Source organism: Lathamus discolor, chromosome 18, assembly GCF_037157495.1.
Source record: "Lathamus discolor isolate bLatDis1 chromosome 18, bLatDis1.hap1, whole genome shotgun sequence".
NCBI lineage: Eukaryota > Metazoa > Chordata > Aves > Psittaciformes > Psittacidae > Lathamus > Lathamus discolor.
In genome coordinates this window covers 6,088,784-6,116,729 of record NC_088901.1, presented here as the reverse complement: position 1 = coordinate 6,116,729, position 27,946 = coordinate 6,088,784, and the positions used below count along the sequence as shown (strand labels likewise).

The 27,946-nt window shown below is 52.3% G+C and overlaps 1 protein-coding gene across 1 annotated transcript; it reads left to right on the top strand.

The window, feature by feature from the left end:
- Positions 1-958: 958 nt before the first annotated feature.
- Positions 959-27,946, top strand: GRHL3 (grainyhead like transcription factor 3). Its single transcript, XM_065697667.1, has 16 exons — positions 959-1,038; positions 10,754-10,940; positions 11,630-11,691; positions 13,188-13,524; positions 13,834-13,913; positions 15,746-15,899; positions 16,328-16,439; positions 17,177-17,271; positions 18,921-19,079; positions 19,542-19,620; positions 20,014-20,147; positions 20,850-20,884; positions 21,581-21,669; positions 21,811-21,896; positions 22,979-23,043; positions 27,165-27,946. Exons 1-16 carry the CDS (start codon positions 1,022-1,024, stop codon positions 27,277-27,279), a joined length of 1,806 nt encoding a protein of 601 aa, XP_065553739.1. The 5' UTR covers positions 959-1,021; the 3' UTR covers positions 27,280-27,946.

The following is a 27,946-nucleotide window of genomic DNA, read 5'->3' as shown; positions in this document are numbered from 1 at the left end:
CGTAAAATCCTCTCCTGCCTTCCAAATCCAGTCAACATGAGTCACCCGCTGAGCCCATCCTTTGCCTTCTCGTTGCAACACGGATGACAGAAACCATCCAACAAGAGCGCTTGAATCCATGATGAGTTTTGTTCTATTGCATAAAACTTTTCCCCGTTTACAGGTGAGTTGCTACAGAGCTATTGCCTGGGTGGTATTCCTGCAGCCAGCTCCCGAGTGGCGTGTGTCCGAGCTTCCTGCTGCACCCTGTGCATGCTGCAGCGACGCTCCTGCCTGCGCTGCAGACGCAGGACAGGGCTGTGAGCGGTACGGGAAGGGGGTATCCCACAGGTCTCTGCAGTGAAATGCAAAGATTCCCTGAGCTGGGGTATTTGCTGCATGTCTCAGCATCTGAAGTTGGCGGGTTAAAGTTGCTTTCTAAAAGTGGGGCGGGGGGGGACCCAAACCCACACCTGTGGAGCCTTTCTGGAGTGAGCAGCCAAGAGAGGGTGAGAAAAGGGAAGAGAGGGTTAGCCTGTCAGTACAAATACCGTTTCGGAATGAGAGGAAGCAAAGAGGCTTTTCTTCTTCCCTAATTTATTCCTTTGTAAGTATGTATGCATTTTTGTCTGTATATTTATACATAAAGAAACAGCAGAGGACAAATCAACCCCCAGATCCGTACAAATGACAGCTCTTTGGCATTGCAGTAGATGGAACACGTCCACCAAACTGAAACTAATTATCCCAGAGATGAATACCTGATTCCACTCCTTTATCCTATCTTTCCCCCCCAGGGCCTTTCCCTCCTCCCCACCCACCTCCCTCCAGTCGGGCGCAGGGTGACGGCGCAGGGTGACGCTGCACCTGCCTGGGTGTACCTGTCCCAGGCACCTGTACCAACAGCCAATCCTGGCTGCACCAAACCTGCGCACCGCGCCGCATAACCGGCCCCGCGGAGCGGCGATGCCTGTGCACCGCAGGTGCTAGCGGGGAGCAGTGCTCGCAAGTCCCTGCCTGCGGAGCCCGGGACGCGGGGAGGATGTCCAATGAACTGGAGTAAGTAGAGTTCCTTCGCTGTTTACCCGCTCCCCTCGCAAGGCTGGGTGCTTGCCTGAGCTGCTCCGAGCGCCGCGGCTCCGGGTGCATCCGAGCCCGGCTGTTTGCAGGTGGAAGCACTTGTTCCCTCTGCTCCCCATGCCCCTGCTCGCAGGAGGAGCCACTTCTCAGTGCCTGAAGAGGTTGGATTTTGGGGTTTTTTTTTACGTTTTTTGATCATGATTTTAAAAATCATGATCCTGATTTTATTTTCCTCCCCGACTAAGGCTGGACACCCGGAGTTTCTGCCTGGAGGCGAGACTGTGCTGCCTCTAGCCAGCAACATCCAACACAGAGCTGCAGTAATTTGGGGGGGGGGGGGCGGATTTTGGTTGTGTTATTTTTTATTTTTCCCCCTTTTTTTCTTTTTCCTTATTTTTTTCCTTTTTCCTTTTTTTTTTTCTTTTTTTTTTTTTTTTCCCTTCCCCTTAGAAAACACCTTCCAAATTATTTACCAGTTTCTGGGTTTTTTTGGGGGGTGAGGGTTGTTGTGTGGTGGTGTTCTTTGTTCTTGTTTGGTTTTTATGTCACAGGTGGTTTGGTTTCAGTAAATGGATCACATTATGGTCCTATCAAATAAGTATAATTGATTACTTATTTTAACAAGAAAAAGCACCCAGCACTTGTTGATCCTCTAGAGCTCTTGCTTCTGATCCTGGGACCTCCACAATAGTTTGGACTTTGGCCACTGCTGGGATGCATTCCCAAAGCACATCACGCCTCACCCCTCTGGGGTAAACACAGACAAATGTCATACCGCTGTGACATGATGGGGGGGACCAGTGGTGGGGAATGCTCCTGTCAGTCCCGTCTCATAGAGCTCAATAGGTGCGTAAATAACCCTGGTGGAGTACTTGTGTGTAATAGAGTTTACCATCCCTGTCCATGTCCAAACATCTGCGTGCGGATGCGGTGCTTCGGAAGGTGCATTTTGAAAGCAAACACGTGCCAGAGGTGCTCTGACAGCTGCTCTCTTAATAATTAACAACCCTGAGGAGGTGCAGCACCAGTTATTGCTGTGTGTAAATGCTGGGATCGATCTGCCGGGATCCACTCGGGATCACTGAGGGAGATTTTTGCTTTCTGGACGCTTGGGGTAACATATCTGATGCTTTTTAAATGTGTAAATCGGGCCGTGTGCTTTGCTTCAGACATTTCAGTGTGTGTGTCCACAGTGCTGCAGCGTTAGATTGATGTATTGCTAATTATGGGCTGGGGCATTGTGTTACCTGATGAATTACATGGTTGCTTGACTCCTCTCTTGCTAACGGGCTGTTAACCCCTGTGCCTTTTGCATGGGAAAGGGGGAGTTGATGGGAGCAGCATCCATCCCTTTTGTGATTCAGGGCTCAGCTCCTGCCCTGTCCTGGGGACACATCTGGGGGGTGTCACATCTGGTTGGGGGCCTGTGTTTGGTCACCCGGGGGGGCAAAGGGCTCTTGGCAGCCTTTTCCTCTGGATGGAACCTGAGGACAGGCTTGCAGAGCTCTGGAAATGTCACCGTAGCTGGAAATGTCACTGTAGCCCCCCATCCCGCCCTGGGGAGCACAGGGAGGTGGGTGCAGGATCTCAGGGCTGCTGGGGCCACCCCTGGGGTCCTTGAGTGCACCATGAGCTCGAGCACCCTAGGGAACAGTGGGGAGCAGTGTTAGGATGTAAGGAAGCCAGGAGCTTGGTAGTACCAGAGTTATAGCTGAAACATCCAGACTTTGGGTACTGTGAGGGGGAAAAGGTGTCACAGAGGAGGGGACACCTTGTGAGGAGCTGCTAAAGCCCACGTTGAGCAGTGGGGCTGCTGCAGTGGCTGTTAATCACCCAGGCCAGAGTCATCAGGGTGTAGCTTTGTAGACATTAGAGGAAGGAAAAGGCTCTTAGGGGATCTGATAAGGGCAGTGGTGCTCTCTGTGTGTCTCGCACATCTGCTGTGCTTTACACAACCCCCAGGACAAGCTGAGCGCTGGGAGGATGGATCTGTGCAGTGACCACGGGCCTGGTTCTAAGGGAGCTGTGATATCCCCATGGACTGATGCTGCCGCCGAGAACATCGGGGAGAACAATCCCATCTCTCCCTTTGCCACTTTAATGTCACTAAAAGGACTGGGAAGAGCCTAGCATGGCATGAGAGAAGGAGGTGTTTTGCCTATTATAAAATATTCTAACTGATAATTTCCATAGTCTTCTAAATTGAACTCCTGTCTAACTCTGCAGTGCGTGGGCTTGAAAGAGTTAACCAGGAGTTACTCCCAGTTGTGGTTTTGTGGTCGAAACCATGATCGCCAGAAGCAAATTTTTGTCATGCATAAGGTGTGTTATTAAAACTTGAGTTATGCTCCTGGTGAATGAAAAGTTAAAGCCCTTTTATAAAACGCTGGCAGTGAAGCACACGGGGGATCACCGCGCTGCAGCGAGTGGCTTTCAGCGGAGACGGGGCTTAAGTTAAGTAAAGAGAAAGAGAGATTTTGTAAATTAAAGAAACAACAATCCCATAACTGCTGTGCAGTTCACAACAAAGGAGTAAGAGCCCTCTGAATAAACTCCAGACTCAAAGCAGAGGTAAATCAACATTGACACAGTCTCGCTGCTTTGATGCTTTGGGTTGCGTTTTCAGCTGATGGGTACATGGGGATGGTTCCAGAGAAGTTTGTGGATAGGCAGTTACGCTGAGGAGGATCTGCTCCTGCTTTGTTCTGCCAGTGTTTAAGCTGCTGATCTCTTCAGGTCTTCATCCGCAAACGCACTCGTGCTGCACCTGCAGCGCCTCAGTTCAGCTGATCGGCAGTGAGACAGCTCCTGATCCGCACCTCGGATCCTGGAGCAGGGAGAGCTTGAGGAAGGAAAAGGCAGTGGCTGAAGAGCACGTTCATCAGCGGCACTGGCTGTGTGGCACAGGGCTGTATTCGGGCTGGGGCTCTGTTGCTCACACCTGAGTTCCAAAGGCTTCAATGGGGTGGCTTGGTTCTTGTTGCTCCTTTAGGTGTAGGTTGTTCTGGCCAGTAGCTGTGGCTGTGGTGTGGGTGAGGGTACTTCTGACCCGCAACCAGTCCCTGGCAACCAGCATTTAGAGGAAAAGTGCTGGTGTCGCTTCCCAAGGGACTTGGATCCCGGGTGGCAGCTGCCTCCTGTGTCACGTTTTTGTTCCTGCTCATCCTTCTGTCTCTGCTGTCTGAGCTGTAACGTGTGCTTTCCAGGCTGGATGGGGTTGTACCTGGAATGGGGTGAATTGTGTTTGTTTGGCAAAAACGGTGCTTGAAACACATTATGCCAGTTTTCATTCAATAGCACACAAAAACCTAGCCTGCCTTGGGGAACACGTGTTCACAGGATACCCAGAACGCGTCAGAGTCTGCAGAGGATGGTTTGGGGTGGAAGGGACATTAAAGATCTTCAAGTTCCAACCCCTGCTATAGGCAGGGACATCACAGGGACATACAGAGTCGCCAGCCAAGTGTGCTATGGGAGGTGTGGACAGCTGAGGTCTGACCCGCACAGTGCCACCGGCTGGGAAGCAAAGGAGAGCCAGCGGTGAGAGCCCCTCACCAGGCCTGCAGTGCTGCTGGAGGAGGTGCCGGGGAGGGCAGGGAGCGAGCTGCATGGCGTGAGGCTGCTGTGGGGTGTCCTGCCCCGGCACACACTTCCTGTGTCCTCTTGGGCAACTCAGGGGAGGATTCACCTCGCCCGTTGCAGCAGGGTCAAAGGCGGGTGCCAGCGCTGGGCAGTGACTGAACTTGCAGGCAATGGGAAGGGATCAGCACATCCCAGCCTCAGGTGGGAGCTCCAGACCATCTCCTGGCTCTCAGAGCAGGTGGGAAGCCTGAGACACAGCTGCCATGAGGTTAATCCTAATCTCTGCGCTTGCTGCTTCCTGAAGTGCGTGCCGAGATTCACACAGGAATATGTCACATCCTTTATTTGTTGTTGCAGGATCCTCCGATAGGATGTGGTGAGGGAACTACAGGAACTTGGGTGTAACTGGGCTCTGTTCTCAGTCAGGCCTCTGGGCCCTGCTGCAGCACAAATAACCCATAAGAACTGGTTACTAGATTAAAGCCAGATTACCTGAAGAAAAAACAAAACAAATCACATATCCCTTTACTGTTGGCTGTTTGGGTTTTTAAAGTCTTGTAAGTCTAAATCTCGTAAAACTGTGATATTTTTATTAATTATTATTATTATATTTTATTTAAAAGCCGCAGTGAATACGTGAGAATTAAAAAGTACAATAGCAAAGTAGGGGTTTGGATGTGGAAGGAGGGGGGAAATCTGTAGGCACTGAAACAGAAAAAGCTGATTGAAATCACTGAAACTCCTGGGGTTCTGAAGCTCTTCTCACCATGTGTCACCTTCCTTAGGGTGTCTGAAGGACTGGGAGCTCCAGTGCAGAGTGTTGGTGGGGATGCAGGTTTGTGTCCATGCACACACACATCGAATCATAGAATCACAGAATGGTTTGGGTTGGAAAGGACCTCAAGATCATCCAGTTCCAACCCCCTGCCATGGGCAGGGACACCTCACACTAAACCAGGCCACCCAAGGCTTCATCCAACCTGGCCTTGAACACTGCCAGGGATGGAGCACTCACAACCTCCCTGGGCAACCCATTCCAGTGCCTCACCACCCTAACAGGAAAGAATTTCCTCCTTAGATCCAATCTAAACTTCCCCTGTTTCAGTTTGAACCCGTTACCCCTTGTCCTGTCACTACAGTCCCTGATGAAGAGTCCCTCCCCAGCATCCCTATAGGCCCCCTTCAGACACTGGGAGCTGCTCCGAGGTCTCCACGCAGCTTCTCTTCTCCAGGCTGAACAGCCCCGACTTCCTCAGCCTGTCTCCATACAGGAGGTGCTCATACCACAGCCGTCCTTGGCTGTCTACAGTGAAACTGAGCAGAGCTCATCCTGGTGTTGCAGAAGTGCTGCTGGGCTGGGGGCACTGCCCAGGGCCTGGGTTTCGTGTCCTCCCGTTGGATTCAGGTCCCCCTGCGGCTCAGGGTGCTCGGAGCTGCGGCGCCTGACATCACACACTGCTGCTGCTCCAAGGCAGCGGTGGTTCCTGAGCAGCTCCGTGCTGTCATTTGTTTTGTTAGGCAGGGAGGGCACTAGCGCAGGGATCCTGTGTGAAACGGGGCCGTGTGGGTGGCTGCCTCAGGACGATGTTATCGGGAATGACGCGGTGCCGGCTGGTGTTCCCCGAGCATCACTCAGCACCGAGGTGGCTCATGGAGCCCCTCAGGGGACAGGGGCAGGAGCCAGGCAGTGCTGGCTTGGGGCTTTGCAGCAGAGGTTCGGGTCTGGTTCTGTTCTCATCCTCACTGAGCAGCCTTGGAGAAGCCGTTTTAATGCCAACTCCGTGCCTTGGTTTCTCCCCGTGGTAATAAATAGCTTCAGAAGCAGGGAGCTCAGCTGGTGTGAAAATGGGAGAATGCTGAGTTCAGCCCTTGGTGTGCTCGTGTCTTGTGTGTGTTCCATACAAGCCACGTGCTTCCAGGAGAAGAGGCTTGAGCACTGTCTTTGTGGGTGAAATGGGGCTGAGGGGGTGATGATGAAGGTCCTGCTGTGGTGCTGAGTTAACAAACTGCCCTACCCCGAGCTGATGGTGCTGCGGAAATGCCCCTGAAGAAACCCAGCAAGAGGCCACATTGTGATCCAGCTGCCAGAGCAAACACTGCAGCCCTGCAGGCAGGGCACGTCCATGAGATTAGTGGTCTCCCAGGCCCGGGATACCTGGGGATCGAGGCTGTGTTGTGCTTGGCATCCAGGCCATGTTCCCCAGCATTAGCCTGTGTGTTTGTTACACTTCTTTGCGGGTTTTTGCCTGGTTCTATCTGAGTTGTGCCAGCCTGTGGCAGTGCATTGACTGGTGGCTGTCCTGTCCCATTGGCCTCAGATGGGCTTACCTGTTAAACTGGCAAAGACAGGGTAAAATGAGAATTGCACTGGGGAGTTGGGGTTAGTAGAGGCCACTCTGTGGGACACTGCTGGGCCTTGGCAAGAGCCCTGGTTTACAGGCTAAAGCCTCCACCCCAGAAGCAGTCATGGTGGGTGCTGCTCTTCAGCGGCATCGCTGTCTGGGTTTCCTGTTGAGCCTTCCTCATGTCGCTGGTGAGAGCTCTTGGGGCAGGCCAGGGAGGTGAGCGCAGCGCACGGAGCCAGCGCTGATGCAGCCCCGCGTGAGCTCCTGGGGTGGCTCCAAGGTCCTGGGCTGGGGTCTCTGTTCTGTGGCTTCAAATTCCTGCTGCTGTTGCCGTGAATTCCCCGCTCCTTTGCAATGTGCTGTTCCTCTGAAGCCACCAGCATCGGCACGGCTGATGTGTTGGTTGCAGCCTTAATCGGTTGTAGGGGAGAGAACAAAGAGCAACACAAAGCTTCGAGGCTGGCCAAGCCACCCACTGAAACGCAGCAGAGGCCCAGGGAGCACCACGCGTCTCCTGCTCGGCCGGTCTCCCCGCCAAGACCCTTTGGGCCTTTTCTCCTGTTTCAGCACAGCCCTGAGTGTTTGCTCATAACCAGGAGGCCCGTGTTGTGGCAGATGAATAGGGCAAACAGAGATTGGGTGGGATGGATGGGGAAGGGGCTGGTATCACCCAGTGTCAGATTCTAAACTGTTTGGAAACAAACAGGCTGCTCCCTTCCCAAAACCACGCGGTGCTGTGCCCGAGGCCCCGAGGCTGCAGGGGTGCGTCCCTGCGCATGTCCATGTTTCACTCATCCATCCTTGCTCTGCACCAGGGTGACAGCCTGCAAAAGGGACGTGTGCTTTGCCAAACAGAGCACACAGTTTGCAGTGGACCACCATGGCATAGCCCTGTGGAAGCTGTATCACAGAGAGCAACGGATAGTTTGGATCTGGACTTGGATGTCTTGCTGGAGTAGCCTAAAACATTGCTGTCCTAATCTTCCAGTCCCTCCTTTCTGCTGGAGTTTGCTGCTTCCTAACAGGAGTACCACAGGGCAACACGTCAAGTTCAGGGCATGGTGTATGACTTCAGGACAGTGCCCTTCTGCAGCGTGCCAGGTTGAGGGCAGGGCAGGTTTTCCATTGCGCCGTCTCTGCTGCAGGGACAGTTTCTAGCAGCGGTGTGGGGCAGCAGTGAGGTGGTGATGTCTGCAAGCAGCACAGCAGAGCTACCCAGCGAAGGCAGAAACCACACGTGCGGATGAGATGCAGCCTCCTAGGACACTTCCCAGACTTGTATCTTCAGGAACTGGACACAGCCACAAGTGGTTGAGATCTCAAGGACCCCCCTCTGCCTCTGGAGTGCAGGCAGGTGATAAAAGGCTGGAACACTTGTGCCTGCAGTGGTGGTGCCACAACAAGGTGATGAAGGAAGGAGGCAAATGGAGCCACGCAACAGGGAGCGCTTTGGCTGAAGGCTTGGGTGAGGGAGACTGAAGCTCCAAAGCATTTTTCCGTGTAATATATGTGCTTTTTTAAGCTCCTGAATGCTTTGTTGCTACATCTTTCCACGGCGTGTTTATCTGTGTTGATTACAAGTGATAGGGGCTGAGTCTCACCCCGAGAGTGAGCTCTGTTGCTGCCTATTCTTCCTAGAGCAGATCGGATTGAGGATGGGTGAGGATTCCTGCCCGGACAGGACCGAACAGCCCATCGCCAAGTCGACAGCAGTGAAATGTGAGTCATGCCGAGTGCTCACCTCGGAGACAGCAGCAGCACTGAAGGGGAGGGAGGGCTGTGTGAGAAACGCCACAGACAACGAAACCCCAACAGCAGCTGGTGCAACTCCTGCACGGGCTGAAACCGGTGGTCGAGCATCACCCCGATGTGCGAGGGAGAGCAGGAGCAAACCCAGTGTCTCTGTTACACCAGCGCATGATGGAGCTTGCGGTGCCAGAACTGTAATGTGGGAGCAGCTCTGTCCATCCTGGCCTGAGCTCTGGTGCCCATCGGGAATCTGGTGTCTCTGGCCATTATTTGAGCTGCTCGCCGCTTCTCTCCTGTGCAGTTCAGGGACGCTGTGTGGAAGCAACATATCCTTCAATTAAAAGGCAACAGGAGAGCAGAGGCCGCACTTGATGGCCTCATCTGTGTTGCTCTGGGAGAGACTGTGATTTGTTATAGGGCTGCCATTCTGCCCAGCCAAGGAGAGCTCTTGAGTCTGACCCAGGAGCATCCCTAAGCTATCCACGTGCATTCCCTGCTGGAGATGAGGCAGGGAGAGATCGGTGCCTGTGCAGGAGCTAAGCCTTCTTGGGTTGCCAGGGAGGATGGACCAGCATCCTTCACCCCATCCCAGGTCCACCTCCACATCCACCCAGCTTCCAGTCCAGCTGAGCGGAGCACCCAGCTCTTCACGCTGGCAGCTCACACCAAAAGGGGCTGGTGGTATCTGTTGTTGTGAGCAACAGGGAGTTTCAGAGATGCCAGATTCCTTTCAGGAGGAATTATTGTTCTCCCAATGATTCAGTTAAAAGTCTAGCCCAGGACTTACTACAAACACACAGAGAGAAGCTTAATGGAAACGACATATTCCGCATAAAAGTGCCATTAAAATGTAGCATTTATCATTCATCACCTGAAGTCCTGCAAGTTTTCTTTGCTTTTGCATAAAAACAATTCAGCAGTTGAAAACGTTCTGCTCTTGGCAACTTTGGGGATTTAAAGAATCTTACTAGAGTTGTTTTAAAGTACTTCTGCTCATAACACACAGTCTGCCCTTCTGGGACGTTTCTATTCCGATGAAAAGGTCATTTTTGTCCACAGAGTTGTTCTTTATGATGAATGGTGGGAGCTGTTGTGGTGACACCCAATACACATGGCTGGAGGATGGGACAAGAGCACGGTCCCTGGTTCATCCTCCCCTCTGAGCAGTGAACCTGCAGCACGAAGCACCCAGGGAATGTGCTTCTGTGCTTCTGAGCTGGCTGCCAGTAGGATTTGCTGGAGGAAAAGGAAAGATGACCGATGTCTGGGTAATTAAGTGTCCTAGTTTATTAACATAAGATGGAGAGACCTGGAGAAAGTGCCAGCAGAGGGGACAGGCAGGGCATTATTTTGCTATGTTGCTTCTCAGCTCACGTAGTCCCATGGACCTCACCTTTGTCAGGAATTTTTGAGTGGAAGGGAGGGTGTTGTGAGCTGTCTCTCTGCTTCCCTTCTGAGTAAAATCGTATACAAATGATTGAAAACAAAAATCGTTTGGAACTGAATATATGAGCTACAGCAAAGAAAAATGATGGGGTTTGGTTTCTGGGTAGGTCAAGTTCTCCACAGCCTGAGTGATCATTTGTACCTGTGGCCTGCACTGGTCTTTAGCTCCAAATTCAAGGAAAAATCTTGCAGTTTCCTGATCAGGTTGCATTCCTGTTGCTGACCAACATGGTCAGTACCTTGTACCTTAATGGTGCATGACCCAGCAGGCTGGTAGTGTGCTCCTGCTGAGGAAGGAGCCCTTGCAGATGATGTTGTGGTGTTTTGTGTCCCTGGGGCCAGAGGAGGGAAGCAGAGGAGCATCTGCCCTTCTGCATGGCCCCACCAGGAGACTCTAGGCTTATTTTGTACATAGCTACAGGCAAAGAACTGGTAATCCCAAAGACTCTGGGAGTTAAGAACCAGGAAAGAATACCTTCTCCATTCCAGCAGTGCCTTTAGGAAGTCCTTCATGTGTGCAGCTGGAAATTGCTGTGGAAAATTAGTGTCCTTCATTCTTCTGTCTGGCTCAGTTTTAGATCTGTGCGTCTGATGAAGAATGACACCATGAACTTCCAGAAATTCCCCTACACCAATGAAGATGAAGCCTGGAAAACTTACCTGGAGAACCCCTTGACTGCAGCCACCAAAGCTATGATGAGGGTCAATGGGGATGACGACAGCGTGGCTGCTCTGAGCTTCCTCTATGACTACTACATGGTACGTTCCCATGGGGCTGGGTGTCCTGGGGGGAGTTTGTTCCAGAGGGGAAGTGTGAAGCTAAATACGTGCTCAGCCACCTTAGGGGGGGCATCTAGTGAGCCTTCTGTGGTGTTTTTGCAGTGGTCCTCCTAACACCCCTAGGCAGAGAGGACCACTGTTATCCCCAGTGCACAGGTGGTAAACTGAGGCACAAACCACCATTATACTGCGGAAGGAACCCGGAGCAGGGTGGAAAGCTGAACTCAGGTGTCATGAGTCAGGCAGGGTTTATTTACCCAGCAGCTTTCATACACGAAACAGCAGTACTCTGAGAGCCACGGAGCTGGACTAGCTCTGTGCCTTGCAGACCCTCACATCTATGTTTTTCCAGTGCTGCTGTAGGATGGAGCTTCAAGAAATGTGGATATAATTTAGCCCTAATTGAAACCAATAGGACTGAAGTTCCCATTCACTTGGGTGCTTTTGAAAGTCCCTCCCAGAACAAGCTGATGTGTCTTGCCTAAGGTTCCCTTAGGAGTCCACGGCAGCAGCGCAGCAGGAGAGCCCAGGTTTCCTGTGTGCTCCCCCAGTGTTCATTGTTCACCCAGTGTTTTACCTCTGAGATGTCACTTGCTGCACAGACAAGGCTGATTTTGCCATTAATAAAGTCTAACAGTAAACAAACTCTTTGTTCTGCCTTGTTCTAGGTCCCAAAGGAGAAGAGGATTCTTCCATCTGGTATGATGGGACGCAATGAACTAGGAAAGAGGTGAGCTTCACTTTCTGCTCTCTATAGCTGTCTAATTCTCCTGCAGCTGCTTGCATGTGTGATGGGTCTCTTAGCTTGCATAAAATAGACATCAAAGCACAGTGTTATTACCAACAACAGTGGAGGTTATTAACCCTGAGACATATATTAAAATTCTTTAGGCCAGATCCCAAGCAGGTATAAATTGAGCTACACCCATTTGCACAACTGAGGATCTGTGTTAGAGGAGATGATTTGCAGCAGTTGAAGAATTTGTCTTTATTTCCTACTTTGTGACAGTTGGAAAGGGGATGATGATTAAACACTGGCAGCAAGAAGGGAATGACCAAGTCCTCTTCCATTCCCTGGGCTGATAAGGGTTTCTGTACCACTTGCCTCCAATCTCCCAGGATTCTCTTTCAGTGACTCCCATTTGTCCTTTGAGGTTTCCAGATAATTAACTCCTATATTAATAGCTCATTTGCTGCTGTGAGTTCAGTTCCCCTTCCTGATGCTGCTTACTTTGGCAAACTTTTATGGTTGTCTGTTTTTAACTACCTGACAAGAATAAGCCTCTTGAGCGATACTTCATTCCTTCTTCAGAAGTAAGCTGCGTTAAGCTGTTTTCTCCCTGAAAGGCCACTGCAGTCTGGGGCACTACTGTGGGTTTTGTTAATATACCTGAAGGTGAAGCTGTTGAAGCAGCAGGTGGGAGCTGCTCCTTCAGCTTTCCTTCCCTTGGGGGTGGCTCACGCTGCCAGGAGGTGTGTGGTGGCTAATATGGGGGTGGTTTGTTGTCAGAGCATGGTGACAGGGGCAGTAAACCACCCTTTCCCAGCTCAGCTGGGGCTGCAGAGTCAGCAGGGTCACGGAGTCACTGCTGCAGAAGGGACTGGTTCCTGGGATGCTGCACAAAGGGATGGTTTCCATGTGCGAGAGGAGTGTGGTTTTGTACGTGACTTTATTGACTTTATCACTTGACTTGGTCTTTTCTGAAGTCTGGGCTAGACACCTCACTTCAGTACTGCACCTCTCAGATTTTCACTGGTCTCCTGTGCTCTGGGAGTTTTTCTTCCTAAACTTCTGGAGTTTGTGAATTGAGGCCTATAAAGGTAAAAATAGAAAGACCACACAGCAGTTATCTTTCTTATCATCCCTGCTGCTCTGAATGTTTAATAGCCTAAATAAAGAAATAATGGACATAGGCCCTGGATCTGGAGCCTCAAACCACATCTAAACTGTGTTCTCTGATTCCCTGTGATCATCCCGTATCTGCTGAGCACCTCTGGCTCTTGCTGATTGCACTGAGAGGTGAGCGGGTGGGTGGAGATCACCCATGGGCCTGTCAGCTCTCCCATCTCAAGCAGATGTACACAACTGACTCAAGGTCAGCTGGCAGCCAAACTATGCAGTTTGCTTCCCAGCAGCACATCAAGGCACTTGCATCTTGCTGTGACAACTTGCTGGGGTTGTCCACGCTCTGCCCTGGTCTGAGACAGGACCCCTTTCTCCACCAGGCACTGCCACGGAATGGAGTATGATGCAGAGATCGCATCCTTTGATGGCTCAGCCCATCTCATGAAGCTCTTGTCTGAAAACGTTTCCATGACCCAAGAGTATTGTGAACCACAGAAGAAGAATGGCCTAAGTCTTGAAGGCGTCCCTCCTCCTCACAAGCCAGCCATGATTCCACCGGGCACTAGCAAGCTGGATGCCAACCCGGACAACTACTTGGTCCCTCCAGGGGATGTATATGACAACAGCTCACTGAACTCCCTGTTCGAGACCATCCCCATAGCCCCACCACAGCAGAGGTGGCAGCCAGACAGCACTTTCAAAGAGGATCCCCAGGAGGTCAGAGCTCGTAGTGGGGTGCATGCTGGCAGCACAGCCCGGGTGGGTGCTGCAGGACACTGCCTCTAGTTTGGGGTTTGCTCGTGCTGGAGTCAGTGGGAGCTTTGCTTTTGCATTAGAAGCTTGATGCTGTTCCCATTGAATTGCTGGGGGGGGGGGGAGTGGTTTACATTGATTTTGGAAGTAGGGTAATGAAATGAGGGTCCATTTTTTTTTATCTGTGGTCTCTGTTGTAACGTCCAGGAGAAGGTGGATGGACAAAGCAATGAAGGATTCTGTTCTGACTGTTTTGTTTCCTCTTGTCTACAGTCGCTACTCTTCAGTGATATCCTCAAACCCCAGCCAGAGCCCCCCTGCCCTGAGAGTTACACTGCAGATGGTGTTAAAAGGTAACTGCCAATCCCTGGTCTGTGAGCTTCCAGTGCTGTGTCCCTTTCCTGGGAAAGACTCCATCCCTTTCCTTGCCTTAGTGCCAGTCTAGACAGTGATCCTTGTGAATGTACAAATCTCATGCTTTTGCAGAGACAAGTTGTGTTCCCGGGTGTCTCGGCAGCAAGCTGCTGTTCCATGACTTCTTAGACACAAAGCAGTGATGGATTTTAGTGTTTGTCATATGAAACAGGGATTAGGGTTTGTAACGTTTTGCTGGAAGGGAGTCAAACTCAATTTTAAATTCAAGTTACTAGATGCAGTTGTGCCAGTTCATGTTTTTAGCTTGGGAGCTACATGGTTCAGCTATGCTCTGTTGGGCAAACTGGTGTAAATCCAGTGCTGGCTGTGGCCACATCCCATCAGCACCCTGACCTGCATTAGGGGAGATGTGGCACTGAGCTCTTCCATGTGCAGCTTGGCTGTGCATTGCAGCCCCATCCAGGGAGCTCTGCTTGGTCCCGTGCTACAGCTACACCCAGGGGTGCACCACCTTTCCACAACTTACTTGGAATGGGGTAAATGACAGAGGAAATGATGACAGTTGAGGAGGGTGATAAGCAGCTTCCTCCTAATCTAAGGTTTAAGTTCTCACTTTGGGTTCAGCACTGCTGATCAACCTTGGTTTTGGAAGATGCCTCTGCCCCTCATTCCTAAAACATGAGAGACGTTTCTTCCTCCTTTCCACCCCTCTCTCAGCAGAGCTTTCCTGCTCCAGATACCACACCAAACCTCTGAGCAGGTAACATTGTTCCACCTCCCACTTTTTATTTGCCTCCTGAGTCAGCTGACAGTGTGACTCAGCTGGCAGACGTGGGGATTTTCACACAGACAGCAGCTCGAGAGGCTCTGTTTGCTGTTTACTTGTGCACTGAGGTTCTCGGGCTTTCCTGGCTCTAGATAAGAGGCGCTGCCAAGCCATCTTCAGAGATGGCATCACAGGGGAGGTGGAGCAGGAAAGAGATGGGTTGGTGATTAAACAGGGTAAGATGATCTTCAGCTCCAGAGGACTTGAAGGGTCCTCGTGAAGGCGTGTGTGCAGGTGATGGCTTGCACGGATTCCTCATAGAAGAAAATAGCTTGAGCTACATCCTCATGATTTGAATGCTCGTAGGTGCTGGTGAATGCCCAAGAGCAGAGCTTCTTGAAAATCAGGTTCTTCCTTTAAATTTGCTTGTCAACAGTGTCACCTCCCCCCGCATGCTACCGCAGATCATTTCTGTAGACATTAAAGAGGCTGCCCACCAGACTGAGAGTTCAACACGCTGGGCCTTGAAGTCCATTGTTAAGGACCTGGAGAAACAATTGTCCTGCAGGTCCTCCCATTGCTACAGGACCCATTAGGACACAGTCTCCTTGGGTCAGCCCTTTCTGGGTGGGAGTTTGGAGACAGGAATCTGAGTTTAGGATGTTGTCAAAGTCTCATCACAGGTACCTATTTTTGGTTGGTTTGGTTTAGGCTTCTGATTGTGCAAGGGTTCTGTAGCCATCCACAGAGAAATACTGGTTACAGTAATGTACAGGGCTATTTTTAAGCCAAAACCAAAGAGTAAAATGAGGGTTTTGGAGAACTGCTGCTCCCTGGGGTGTTGGAGAGGATCAGTATGTGCTGTGCTGGGAGGTGCTCACGGTGTAGGGGTGTGTGAGATGGGGAACAGGGCAGAGACTCCTGTGTGTACAGTGTCTGTAACCTGTAACCTGCAGGGGTGGAGACTTACATGGCTCTTGTTTTGCTTTTGGAGTGAAACAGCAGCGTGTGCTTATTCATCATTCTCTTTTTGTTCCATACAAGTGACTTTGAATACACTCTGGGGTCACCCAAAGCCATTCACATCAAATCCGGGGACTCTCCCATGGCCTACCTCAACAAAGGACAGTTCTACCCCATCACGCTCCGGACAGCTGGAGACAGCAAATGTTTACACTTGTCCTCAAATAAAGTGAAGGTAAGAGACAAGCTGACAATTTTGCTGACACACGCTGTAATCAGACATCCAGCAATTGTACTGCCCTGGGAAAAGAGCTGAACAAGAAGAGTAATGGCTTTGTGGCTCATGTTGGCTTAAAGCAATGAATGGGATGGATTCGCTCATAGCAAGCTAATCCTCTGATGCACAGCAACAGCCTTCATGTTCCCTGCCAGTTGAAACCTTTCACGGTAAGGTCAGGGATGCACAAAAGGCCTCCCTAGCTGATGGCTGGCTGGGGGCCCTGGTGGGAGGGTGTCTGAGCTGAGAGGCTCGCCATCTTGCTCCAGTCTTGTGTGGCCAGGCCTTAGAGCCACCCCTGAGCCTAAGATGAGCTTGAGTTCCCCACAAAGAAACCTGGTCCAGTCCTGAGCGATCCTTAGGGATATATCCTCACTGTGTTACAGAGTGTGGTGATGATTGTTTTTGACAACGAAAAGATCCCGACAGAGCAGCTCAAGTTCTGGAAGCATTGGCATTCCCGACAGCCCACGGCCAAGCAGAGAGTCATTGACGTCGGTATGAGTGGGGCTGTCTGGGTGGGGTTGATAACTGAGCACCATTTTACTACCTTTCCAATGCGCAATAACACAGCTGAAGCTCCAGAACCTGGTGCGGGGGAAGTCAGAGGAGCAGGCTGATCTGCTGGCCTCAAGTCCTTTCTGGCTGAGGAGCTCTTGCAGGTTTAAGATGGTGCTTGCCAAGTGTAGGGAAATGCATCAGGCGCCCAAAATACAGCAAAGAAGAGCCTCAGTCAGAGAGACAGACACTGCTGAGCAGTTCTGGCTCTATGGATGTGACCTGTGGCCTCTTGGAGTCCAGGAATCTGAGCTAGAAAAGGTTTTTTGTACTGCTTGTCCTTCTCCACCGCCACCACCCAGGCTTTACAGCATGTCATGCCTGTCAGACAGAGGTTTTGTCCATTCAGCTGAGCACCTTGCTGAGCACCTCGCTGAGCACCTCGTGCCTCAGAGGAGACACACAGTTCTTTGAGTTTAGAAGCAATCTGCATTGACTTTGCATAACGTCCCTGCTCAAACAGCAGTCACCAGCCAATACCCGTGAGTTGTTTCTGGCCTACCCCTCATGCATGCATGCTGAGGTGTACCCAGCGGTATCAAGGATGGCTTCATTATATTACAAGGCTTCTTTTAGCCTTGGAGTGAGCGAGAGGCAGACTTTGGGGGAGTGGAAGGCCTAGGGAATGGAACCAGTTTTGCAGCCAGAGTATAAACTGCTTCTCCATTGCATTTCAGCTGACTGCAAAGAAAACTTCAACACGGTGCAGAACATCGAGGAGTTAGCCTACAATGCACTGTCCTTCGTGTGGAACATCCACGAGGAAGCAAAGGTACAAACTGCTTGTGGAAGGCATATGGGAAGCCTTGGTCCTCAGCAAAGCTGTAGCCTCCTTCCTTCCCCAGCACTCCCGCACCTCTTCTCAGCTGACAGACAGAGCTTCAAATCCAAACAGTGCCATTCCAGTGGCCCCAGGTAGTGTTTGTCTACCAGGCCAGTGGGGAAGGACACTGTGCTTCTCTGTGTGTTTAAGCATCACCATTAGCTAATAAACACACTAGGTACACCTGAGACTGGCTCAGAGATGTTGTCTTAGCGCTGATGGATAAGTCTGAAGAAAGCCTTTTGCAGCAGGCAGCCTAGATCAGGGCTCTGCTCACATGTAGGTGAAGTCTATTTAAATAAACCACAGCTTAGCGAACAAAGACCCTCCTTTCAAGGCAGTATTTTGATGCAGAAATGACTGACCACCCTTCTGTGGCTTGTGTGGAAGGGAGCCAGGCAGGTCACAAGATCCCTTTTGACCTTAAAATCTGTAAATATAAACATCTCTCCAGCTCTTCTTTCTCTTCTGCATCTCTTCAGAGTCTCTCATTAATACCTTGTACCTAGTGTGGATTGAAGGGAGCGTATCAAAAAAGATGAACTATCTAAGATAAAAAGAAAAGCATAAATGCCCCATCTCTCTGAAGCTGGCAGCTTGGGAAAACTCTGCTTTGCTTTGGGATCTCAATAAGCCCTTCTTTTAGCCCAAAGGCGACCTCGGTCTTTTACAACCCAAGAGGTTAACAAATGTCTTCAAGGCAAAGTTGTCAGAAATGGAAATATGTCAGGTATGTGGCAAGCCCGCGGGGGCACCTCAGCAAAACTGGATTTAACTCTTAGCAGAAACTCTGCACATGAACTGGCCTGGGGCAGGGAAAGGTGAGACTTGAGAGAGCTGCGAGGCTGGGAGCAGACAGAAGGGGCCGGTATTTGGGTCGTCTGGAGCCCCTCTTGCTTCTCTTTGCAATTAAACTTCACACCGCAGTTAAGTGAGTTTCTTTGCTGTATCTAGGTACTGACTAGATCTGACATTAGGTTACAGGGCTGAAATCCTCCGGCAGGGCCCTGCTGAGGGAGCTGTGGGAGCTTCTGCAGCTGCAAATCTGTCCCCAGAGTCAAGGGGAGATTTCAGGGTCACACAAAAGAGTTGGTAATTTGGCGACACAATGAAGATTGTATCTGTGCTCAGCTTGCCTTCGGGAGTTTGCACTGGGGGTAACTCCAGCCTAGCAATAAAGGAGACCAGTGTGAGCAGAGTATTCAGGTAGCAGCAATGATGTATAATTGCTGAAGCTGTAGTCTGGCCCTCCTCCCTCCCTCCTTCTGTCCCTCTCTCCCTCCAGGCCATTCTTGTCTGAGGGTCCCTTGTTCAGATCAGAAATATCTGCAAGGACATCCCCAGGCAGACTTTGCGTCTGGTTTGTCACCTGCCTGAGCTGTGGGAGTGTGAATAAAGAGATGGGAGCTGCAGTGGGTGTGGGAGGCTGTGGCCAGGAAGGGCCGGTGGTTGTGCTCAGCTGGGAGCTCCTGCCTAATGCTGAGAGGGCTGGAAGGAGCTCTTGGTCTGCTTTTGTTCCTACCCACTGCTCTCATTGCTACAAGAGAATGATGTTTTCAGCACCAAAAAGCTGTATCAATCCGTGTTCCTGTTTGCAGGTATTTATTGGGGTGAATTGCCTGAGCACTGACTTCTCCTCCCAAAAGGGAGTGAAAGGCGTCCCTCTCAACCTCCAAATAGACACTTACGACTATGGCAATGGAAGCAGCCAGCTGGTGCACCGCGCCGTCTGCCAGATCAAGATATTCTGTGATAAGGTACAGCACTGCTTTCCCACCCGGTTGTCCAAGAGGAATTTTAAACTGGTGGCCAGTGGCTCCAAGAGGAAAAAACCCAGGAAAGTTGTGAGAGCCTCGAACAACCCAGAGCTCAGGGCTCCCCTCCACCGGGTGCGACAGGGCAGTGGGGACGTGTCTGCACTGCTGAGGCCCTCACGGAGCAGCCAGCAGAAAGTTTCCCCATGTCAGACCTGTGTGGGATCGTGCCTCGTAATAAACTCTATTTTTGACAGGTTTTTAAATAGCAGAAGAGATGAGAGTCTCCTTAGAGGTTCTTCCCCAGCCTCAGATATCTTCCCATGGAAAACTTGCTCACAGCTGGTTTTGTCTGACATGAGCAGTTTTGAGTGAAGTGCTGACCTCCCAGGGGTGGTCACTAAACCCTCTCTTGCCGATGTAAGAACTGTCAATGTGCTAATTTTTGCCTTATTTTCCCCACAGGGAGCAGAGAGGAAAATGCGGGATGATGAAAGGAAACAGTTCAGAAGGAAAGGAAAATGCCTGGACTCCAATAACAACGGTCAGTGCTCGTGCTTGTTACCCGAGCCCAAGTGTGTTGAAATCCATGCAGTCTGTTAACTTCCAGGAGATCTGGCCCTGGGTATCTCCGAGCCTGATGAAATCAGCACCTCTCAGAACCAGCTTGTCAGTCCAGTCCCTCCCTGGGCTCCTACAGGGACTCTCAAAGCCCTTTATTAATGCTAACAAACCTTCCTAACAAACCTGAACTGTCCTGGGGCCTTGGCAGGGAGCAGAGCGTTCCCATGGGGAGCAGCCCTGGACAAGCCCTGGAGACCCAGTTCTGCCGAGTCCCATCTTTTTTCTAACGTATCTCCTGGGAGACCTTGGGCAGGAGCGTCCCTGCCTCTGAAGCTGCCACCTGAACTGAGATGTCCTGGGCTTCCCATTGCAGGTCTGAAAGGCTGTTTGCTCTCCGGCTTCAGAGGGAATGAGATCACGTTCCTGAGGCCAGAGACTGACCTTGAAACCCAACCAGTCCTGTTCATCCCCAACGTCCATTTCTCAAACCCGCAGAGGTGCGGCACGGTGAGTCCCTTCCAAAAACAACCCCGCTGTGGTCCTCATCTGTCACCCCCATCACTCCCAACTGACCAGGCCCCCAGACACGACTTGTGGTATGTAAAAAAACAAAACCAAACCGCAGTTCTTCTGTGGAAGTGAACTTGAAGATGCAGCTGTCAGGAGTGGCCTACGTAGTCATGCACCAGTGATGGGCAAGATAACCTTTCCAGGTTCCTTCCAGTCAGATATTCCTGTGGTTTACAGGGATCATGTGCAGCTTCCACAGAGGACTGGAGGGGAAGCAAAAATAAAACTATAGAAAAATGCAACCATATCAGTCCCTGTGTGCATGGGACATCTCTCCCTTGTCCTCTGCCCTTCTCTAGCCCCTTGAGTCTAAGGAAACCTAGGCCCAGTGTCCTCCAGAGCTCATCAGGATTCCCCCAGGAAACAAGTGACTTGGTTTGTCAAACAGGGGGAACAGCCACCTGTGGCAATGCTGTAGTGTCCTCCTGCAGCATCGGCATCAAACCCAGGCACTAGGAGAATCTGCTTGGGTTTCATTTAGTCTAAGAAACACATGCAGATGTTTGGGTTTAATGGTGTAGGAAGATGATGGCCTGGGAGGAGGGAAATCGTGTTTGAGATGTGCATGTGCTGCCTTCCCCAGCTTCACTGGCACCCAGTGATACTGCGTAAACTGATCAATGTTCCTTTCCTTTCAAGGTGCTCCCTCCTGCCGTTCCCAACTCCACAAACAGGTAAGGATGCAGCAGTTTGTGCTTCCCTCCATCAGCTGGTGTTTCTCTGGGTGTGTCGTGGTGGTTTGGTACCCACAGGCAGTGTCTATCTACAGGTGCAAAAATAACACAGCACGGTGTGTCCCCAGTGCCACTGAGTGTCAAAATATGTGTTAAGCATTGGTCTAGAACGGACTCAAGAGATGCAGAAGCACAGATAGGTTCCTTTCCCTACCAGTGAGCCACTCCAGCATGAGTCCGGTCCACAACTGTCCTGCTGTTCTTATTGAGACCATGTGAAAGAGGAGAAAAAAGATCACAGAACCATTGCTGAAGGGTTCAAGTAACTAGCAGCTGATCCTGCTCTAAAATAAACTGGAATGGAGTAGAAATCATGCTTGTAATGTGTCTGGAGTGGGGAGAACCAGTGTTTGCCCAAGGCTTGATCCACTGCCTGGTGATATCAATGGAGCAACAATGCCAAGAAGGTGCAAAAGGCTTTTGTCTATGCTGTGATTCCAGAGCCGCTGCCTGCATGCACTGATCTCCTCGTGTGTGCTGTGCAGGAAGGTGCAGCTCTGCTGGAGACTCTGCTGCTGTAATTACAAAGCCAGTATTTAACTGCTGGAGGGTTGCTGGTTGTTCAGTCAGGAGGCTGTCGCTTTGTTCCCTGCTCCTGTTCCGTCCTTCTGAGAGCGTTGTGTTCCTTTTGCGCAGGCTGCCCCTGAAGCGAAGCGGAGCCTCGTTCACAGAAGAGTTTGACCCAGTTCCTCCAAAGCAAACCAAGGAAGAAGATCCTCAGAGAGGTAACCCCTGGGATGGGAACTTCTTGCATGTAGAGTCCCATTTGATTCAAGTAACCTCGGATCTTGAATTGCACGAGGCCCCGTCACGCTGTGAAGGTGCTCTAAGAGTCCTGGCTCAGTGCTGTGCTTTATCTCTTTCAGTCCTGTTGTACGTGCGGAGGGAGTCGGAGGAGGTGTTTGATGCTCTCATGTTGAAGACACCGGATCTCCAGGGGCTCAGAACAGCTGTAAGTGTTATCAAAAACTGCGGCACATGAATGCCACGTGAATAACGCTGCAGGTTAAAGGGCAGTGCACTGGGTGGGCAGGAAGATGCAGGATGTAATACTGCTCCTGTCTGATGCCTGCTTTCTGCCGAGAATGGAAATGGAAGTTGTGAGGAGCAGGTGAATTCTCCCCCTAGGCCCTGGCACAGGCTGTGTGTTGTTAGTGCTGCAGCAGGGAAGAGCACACCTTATGGCAAGAAGTTTCATTCAGATTGTAATACAAGTCTCCTCTTGTGACAACACATTCATACCGTCCATAGTCAAACACCCTCTCCATCCTCAGGGCTGTAGATGTGCAGTCCAACGCCAGTTCTGGCCTCCTGCTGGAATTCCCTGCGTTGTGTTTGAGAACGCAGACATATTTCTGTGCTGATTATCAGCAGCATCTCCCATAACCCACCTCTCTTTGGAGAAGGAAACAAAGAGTGAACCTCCCAGATTTGGGGGGGGGGGGGGGGGCTTTATGGCTGCACTTCAAGCTCTGTTGCTTTTACACACTTTTAAACACAGAGTTTGAAGAAGTGTCAGCACAGAGGAGCCTTTGCCATTTTCTCCCTCCCCTGCCCCTCACCACAGAGTCAAAACCTCTGCAGAGGGAGGCTTGTGAGAAAGCTACAAAGCTCCTGCACCCAAGGCCCATAAGGGAGGTGGTCAGGAATGCTCTGTGAGGCAGCTAAACCTCAGCAGAACCTGCAGGCTGGTGCCTCCGCAGCAGACACGGGCACACACGTCCTGTGGCCACCTTGGGTTGCAGCATCGAGCCCCAGACAGGCTGGGGAGTGAGAGAAGGAAGGTGAAGGTCATTGCCCAAGGTGCTGGCCTGGCAGTAGCTGTCAGGAGACCCAAGACCAGGCTGCAGCCACCCCGCTGCTCACTGCAGGACCCAGCCTGGGGTTGTCCTGGTCAGATCATTGCTTTGGTCTTTCTGGAGCTGGAGGGGGGATCTTTCAGTGCTGAACACCCCGGGCTCAGTGTTATCTTTGGTTTTTATCGTGGGGATTTCACTTTACAAGTACAAAGAATTGCTGTGTTTTCCCTCCCAGATTTCAGAAAAATACGGGCTTCCTGAAGAAAGCATTTATAAAGTCTACAAAAAATGCAAAAGAGGGTAAGTCAACCTCTCATCTGCTTTTACCTGTGCCTCTAAACCCACTCTCTGGTACCCTGCCATAGGCTGACGCAGCGTTTTAACAAGATAATAAAAAGTGAAGCCATGCGAGTCTGTGCTATTTGGAGCATATAAAACTTGGATCTTTCTGGGCTTTAAAGATTTGGGATAATGCTTGTTTGTATTATATGTATTTGGAGTGTAAAGTCTCCCAAGGAAAGGAAGTTGGATGAAGGAGGAGTGTTTGGGTAGTTTAATGGGTGATCCTTTGTGTCTCAGTCTGAAAGCCTGAGGTTATGGAGAACTTATCTGGCTGCCATCAGAGGTACAAATGTTTGCTTCTCCAGACCAAGAGCCTGAATGTCCCTGGCTCAGAAAGAGACTGAACGGGCTGCTAGCACCATGGGCAGCCTCTGTCTGTTCCCAGCTTTGCCATCCCACCCCAGGCCAGGAGGTCAACAGGAAACCTCACACTCGCTTTGGAGGTGAGGGGATCCATTGGGTCCGATCGACCCTTCTGGGCACTGGTGGCTCTTGTGCAGCCCCAGCACAGAAGTGCAGGTCCCACTGGAGACGCTGGTCAGGTGCTGCTGGGAGACCTGCGGAGCTCTGCGGGGGTTCGGGTGAGGTTTGCAGTGAATGTGAGATGACTTCCCAAGTGATTTCAGTGTGGTGTTTGTCAGTGACTGATCCGTGGGGATCTCCCACATGGATGAGAGAGCGGTGCTGGTTTGCATGAGCTGAGGCCCAGCTGCTGCACATCCCATGGAGGGCAGGGGTCTCCATGTGGAGCCAAGAGCTGCTTTCAGAAATGTTTTCTGGACCTCACCTGGAGCATTGTGTGCAGTCCTGGTGGCCTCAGCATAAAAAGGACATGGAACTGTTGGAACAAGTCCAGAGGAGGCCACAAGGATGCTCAGGGGCTGGAGCAGCTCCCGTATGAAGACAGGCTGAGGAAGTTGGGGCTGTTCAGCCTGGAGAAGAGAAGGCTGCGTGGAGACCTCAGAGCAGCCTTCCAGTATCTGAAGGGGGCCTATAGGGATGGTGGGGAGGGACTCTTTGTCAGGGACTGTAGTGACAGGACAAGGGGTAACGGGTTCAAACTGAAACAGGGGAAGTTTAGATTGGATGTAAGGAAGAAGTTCTTTACTGTGAGGGTGCTGAGGCACTGGAATGGGTTGCCCAAGGAAGCTGTGAGTGCTCCATCCCTGGTGGTGTTCAAGGCCAGGTTGAACAGAGCCTTGGGTGCCATGGTTTAGTGTGAGGTGTCCCTGCCCATGGCAGGGGGGTTGGAACTGGATGATCTGAAGGTCCTTTCCAACCCAAACCGTTCTGTGATCCTATGACTAAGAACTCCCCCTGGGTTGTCCCCATCCCTGGCAGCGAGTTCTCCCTTCAGCTGATGGAAGGGGAACGGCTCCCAGGGTTATTCCCATAAAGCTAAACCCAGAGCCCTTCTTGCAGAGTGAGCGAGATGTAATCAGCTCTGCAAGCAGCGGTGACTGCCTGGGAGATGAACTCATCGTTGTTGCTGGCCCTGCCCGGAGTTTGGGCATGGGGAGGGACAGGCAGGAGCGAGGCTGCTCCGCAGGGGAACAGAGCAGGAACTGAGCCCCTGGGAGCTGAAGGCAACTCCAAAGCTCATCTTCTGCATTTGCGTTCTGATGACAGTGGGATGAGAACATCCTAAAGCTCTTTGGATGGGATCTTTCCACTCATCTGGTGTCACCATAACCTGATCCCCATGGGACTTGGCCTGTTTGCTGCAGGGGAAGTGGAGCTAAAGTCAGGCTTGGAGGCAGCTGCATGGTGGGAGGGGAGAGAAGGTGGTTTCTGCTCTGTGCTGTGATGTGGTGTCAATGAACTGGGAAGCAGCAGCCCCCTCATCTCTAAATCCACAGCTGAGCAACCCCTTTAGGAGGGTTTTTAGATATGGTCTTAAGGTGATGGGTGAGCCATAGTGAGGCATCGGATTTGGTCAGGAGGCTCCTAACCCTGTTCCTGCAGCCAGGCCCTCGGTGCAGCCTCACCCACTGGCCCCAGCGATGGAACTTTACCCCAAAGAACAAGAGCAGCACTGGCGGCCTGGGGGAGGGCTTTGTCCCACACCGCTACAGCCAGAGCCTGAGCACAGAGAACAGCAGCGAAGCGCAGGGGTGGTCAGGTTATTACTGAGCTTCGGGATGGAGCCAGGCCTCAGGTGTCAGCTGTGGTGGTGGCTCCTGATGTGGCCACCACCGGTCATCAGACAGCAGCTCCTCTCGGGCAGCTCCGGCTTGGGCTGGGTTCACTGAGCCAGCATCCGTGCGGCAGGAGAGATGCAAGCACTGATGAGCTTGCGGGTGGACCAGGAAATGGCAGCACATCAAGGGAGAGGCCACTGGCACCTCGCTGTGCTTTGGGTTTGTTCACTACTTGATCTGATAGGGAGTGAATGGTGTTTAATAATGACTGGGAGGGAAATCCGGCAGATCCCAATCCCTTCCCCGGAGGACTCAGAAAAGAGAAGGCAACGCTTGGAAATTAGGCTAAAAAATGATCTATCGGCACCTGGTTTGCTGAGAGCTGCATCTGAGTGGTGGCCCCAGTTACTGCTGCAGCATGGGGACGCAGGAGCTTCTCCAGTCGGGTGCTGGCAGGGTCAGGCACTGTTTCCTGCTCCCCCAGACTGAATTTTCCTTTCAATAGTTTCATCCCATTGCTCCATCCTAACCAATCCTCCCCTGGTAACTGCAGCTGAGGGTCAGGTCTGCAGCTGAGCTAAACCCACGGAGCTCAGGGGTACTGCTGGGCTTGGCGCGGTGGGGAGCGATGCTCAGCCCTGGGCCCCCCAGCGTGATGAGCTCACCCCCGTGAACTTTGTCTCCGGGTGACTCAGGAGCAGCAATGAGAGATTTGGTGTCTCGGTGAGGTCCGGTCTAGAAAAACAAAGCAGGGCCCATGCTCCCCATCAGCACCCTCGGACCTTTTGTGGTTGAGCAATCAGATGGAGGCTCCGCAGCCAGAGCTGCCTCTGGCTGCCTGCACCCCATCACTGGGGAGCACTGGTGGCTGTGACACCCCCAGCTCGGGCATCGCTGGCTCCCTGGGCGTGCGTGTCGGGGGCTGACTCCCGGGATCCATGGCTTGGCCCCGGCGCCGCTGCGGTGCCAGGAGGGTGATGGTTCACCCCGGATGGTGCCACAGCCCTGCCCCGGTTGTGCCCCGTGCGGTGGCAGCACAGCCACAGGTACCTGGGGACGCAGCACCCACGAGAGCAATGGGGCACCAGGACCCAGGTGCTACAGTGACCCCGGGGCATGCCCGGGGGGCCAGGGGCCGTGTCCGTGCCTGTCCTCTCAGGTGTGCTGGGTGCTCCGCCTGCTCCTTCTCTTGCGTTTAATCTCGGCTCCAGCATTGCACAAGTGACGCTATTGCCCCGTGAGTGACCCCGGCCGAAGCTGCAGGGGATGCGCTTCCTGCGCACGGATTTGTTCTTGTTCCTCCAATTTGCTACAGAATTCCCGTCTGATTTGTGGGAACGCGGGGGGGGGGGGGGGGGGGGGGGGATGTGGAGCTGCCCCGTCACTCACTGCAGTCCTGAGGGGTCTTCCCGGGCACAGAGCCGCAGCCCAGGTTGAAATCAGCTCTTGGAACGTTTCCTTCTCTCCGAGTCTCCATGGAAGTGATCCCAGGCCGGAGCTCCCAGTTCCCTCCTGCCATAATCCGCAGTAATTTGCCTGTGGAGTGGACGCTGGGCCCAGGCGTGTCCGGGTGGAATTGTGAAAAGCCCCACAGGAGGCTCCTGTCGTGCTGGGGCTTTGGTCAATCACCGATGGCTGAGCCCCGAGGGGGTGGACGTGGCAGCGCCTTGTCCCTGCCGGGGCTGCGGCTCCCCGCAGCCTGCACAAGGAGCGGCTGTGGAACGCGATGGGCATCAGGAGCAGGGCACGAAAGGGAATTTTCAATGGGAATTCTCTGTGGAGACGTTTGGGAGCGGGTCTGCCGTGCCCTGAGGCTCTGCAGCGTCAGCATTTGCCATCCGTGGCTGCGGACCCCAGGTGTCCACCCCTCCTGCCCAAGGCGCTCCACAGACCTTTCCTTGTGCTGTGTCTGACCCAGCCCCTCTCCCTTTCCCGCAGGATCCTAGTGAACATGGACAATAACATCATCCAGCACTACAGCAACCACATGGCCTTTCTCCTGGACATGGTGGAAGCAGAGAACAAGTTCCAGGTCATCCTCAAGGAGCTCTGAAGAGCCGCAGGCAGCACTTCCTGGGACTTCTCTCAAACCCGGCAAGTTTGACCCAACAGAACCTGCCCAGGGCCCCCGCCTGGGGCCTTTACTTGAAGCGCAGCCTCGGGGGGGCAGGGGCTGCCCGGGAGCTGTCACCCTGTGAACACGGAGCCTCGCCCTGCCGAGTTCTCCATTACCGTTACTGGGTTTTATTCGATTTTACTGGATTCCCTCCTGGCGATGGGCCCAGCCCCTTCCACAGCGGGACTGGCACCGAGGTGGCGGCCAGAGCCCGGGACTGCTCCGCTCGCCGCCAGCCTTGCCCTGTGCCGGATCCACCCCCAGGCTGTGGCTTTATCCCAAAGCACCGGCACCTCCGGGTGCTCCCCGCGGGGCCCAGCCTGGCTCTGGGCTCCTCTGGCCACGCTCAGAGGCTTTGCAGACGCGCTGGTGAAGGGACGCTGCCTGCGCCCATGCCGGGCCCCCAGTGTAAATACACCAAGGCCTCCAGAGCCCCTGTTCGTACATTTCTGACCTACGGCTCCTTTTGTATTCGAGAGATGTGTAAATGCCTTGTTTTGTACTGGACGGAACGGTGACACAGAGCATTTCAAACACGGGCTGCTTCACATTGCTCCGTGACCTCCTTTTGTAACTGTGTTGTTGCTTTTGTTGTTTTGGATAT

What these genes read in the sequence shown, in the direction of transcription:
- GRHL3 (XM_065697667.1), top strand. An exon ending in ACTGCAGATGGTGTTAAAAG is followed by an intron (nt 13,914 to 15,745) that starts GTAACTGCCAAT and finishes GTTCCATACAAG; the next exon opens with TGACTTTGAATACACTCTGG. An exon ending in ACCCGCAGAGGTGCGGCACG is followed by an intron (nt 20,148 to 20,849) that starts GTGAGTCCCTTC and finishes TTTCCTTTCAAG; the next exon opens with GTGCTCCCTCCTGCCGTTCC.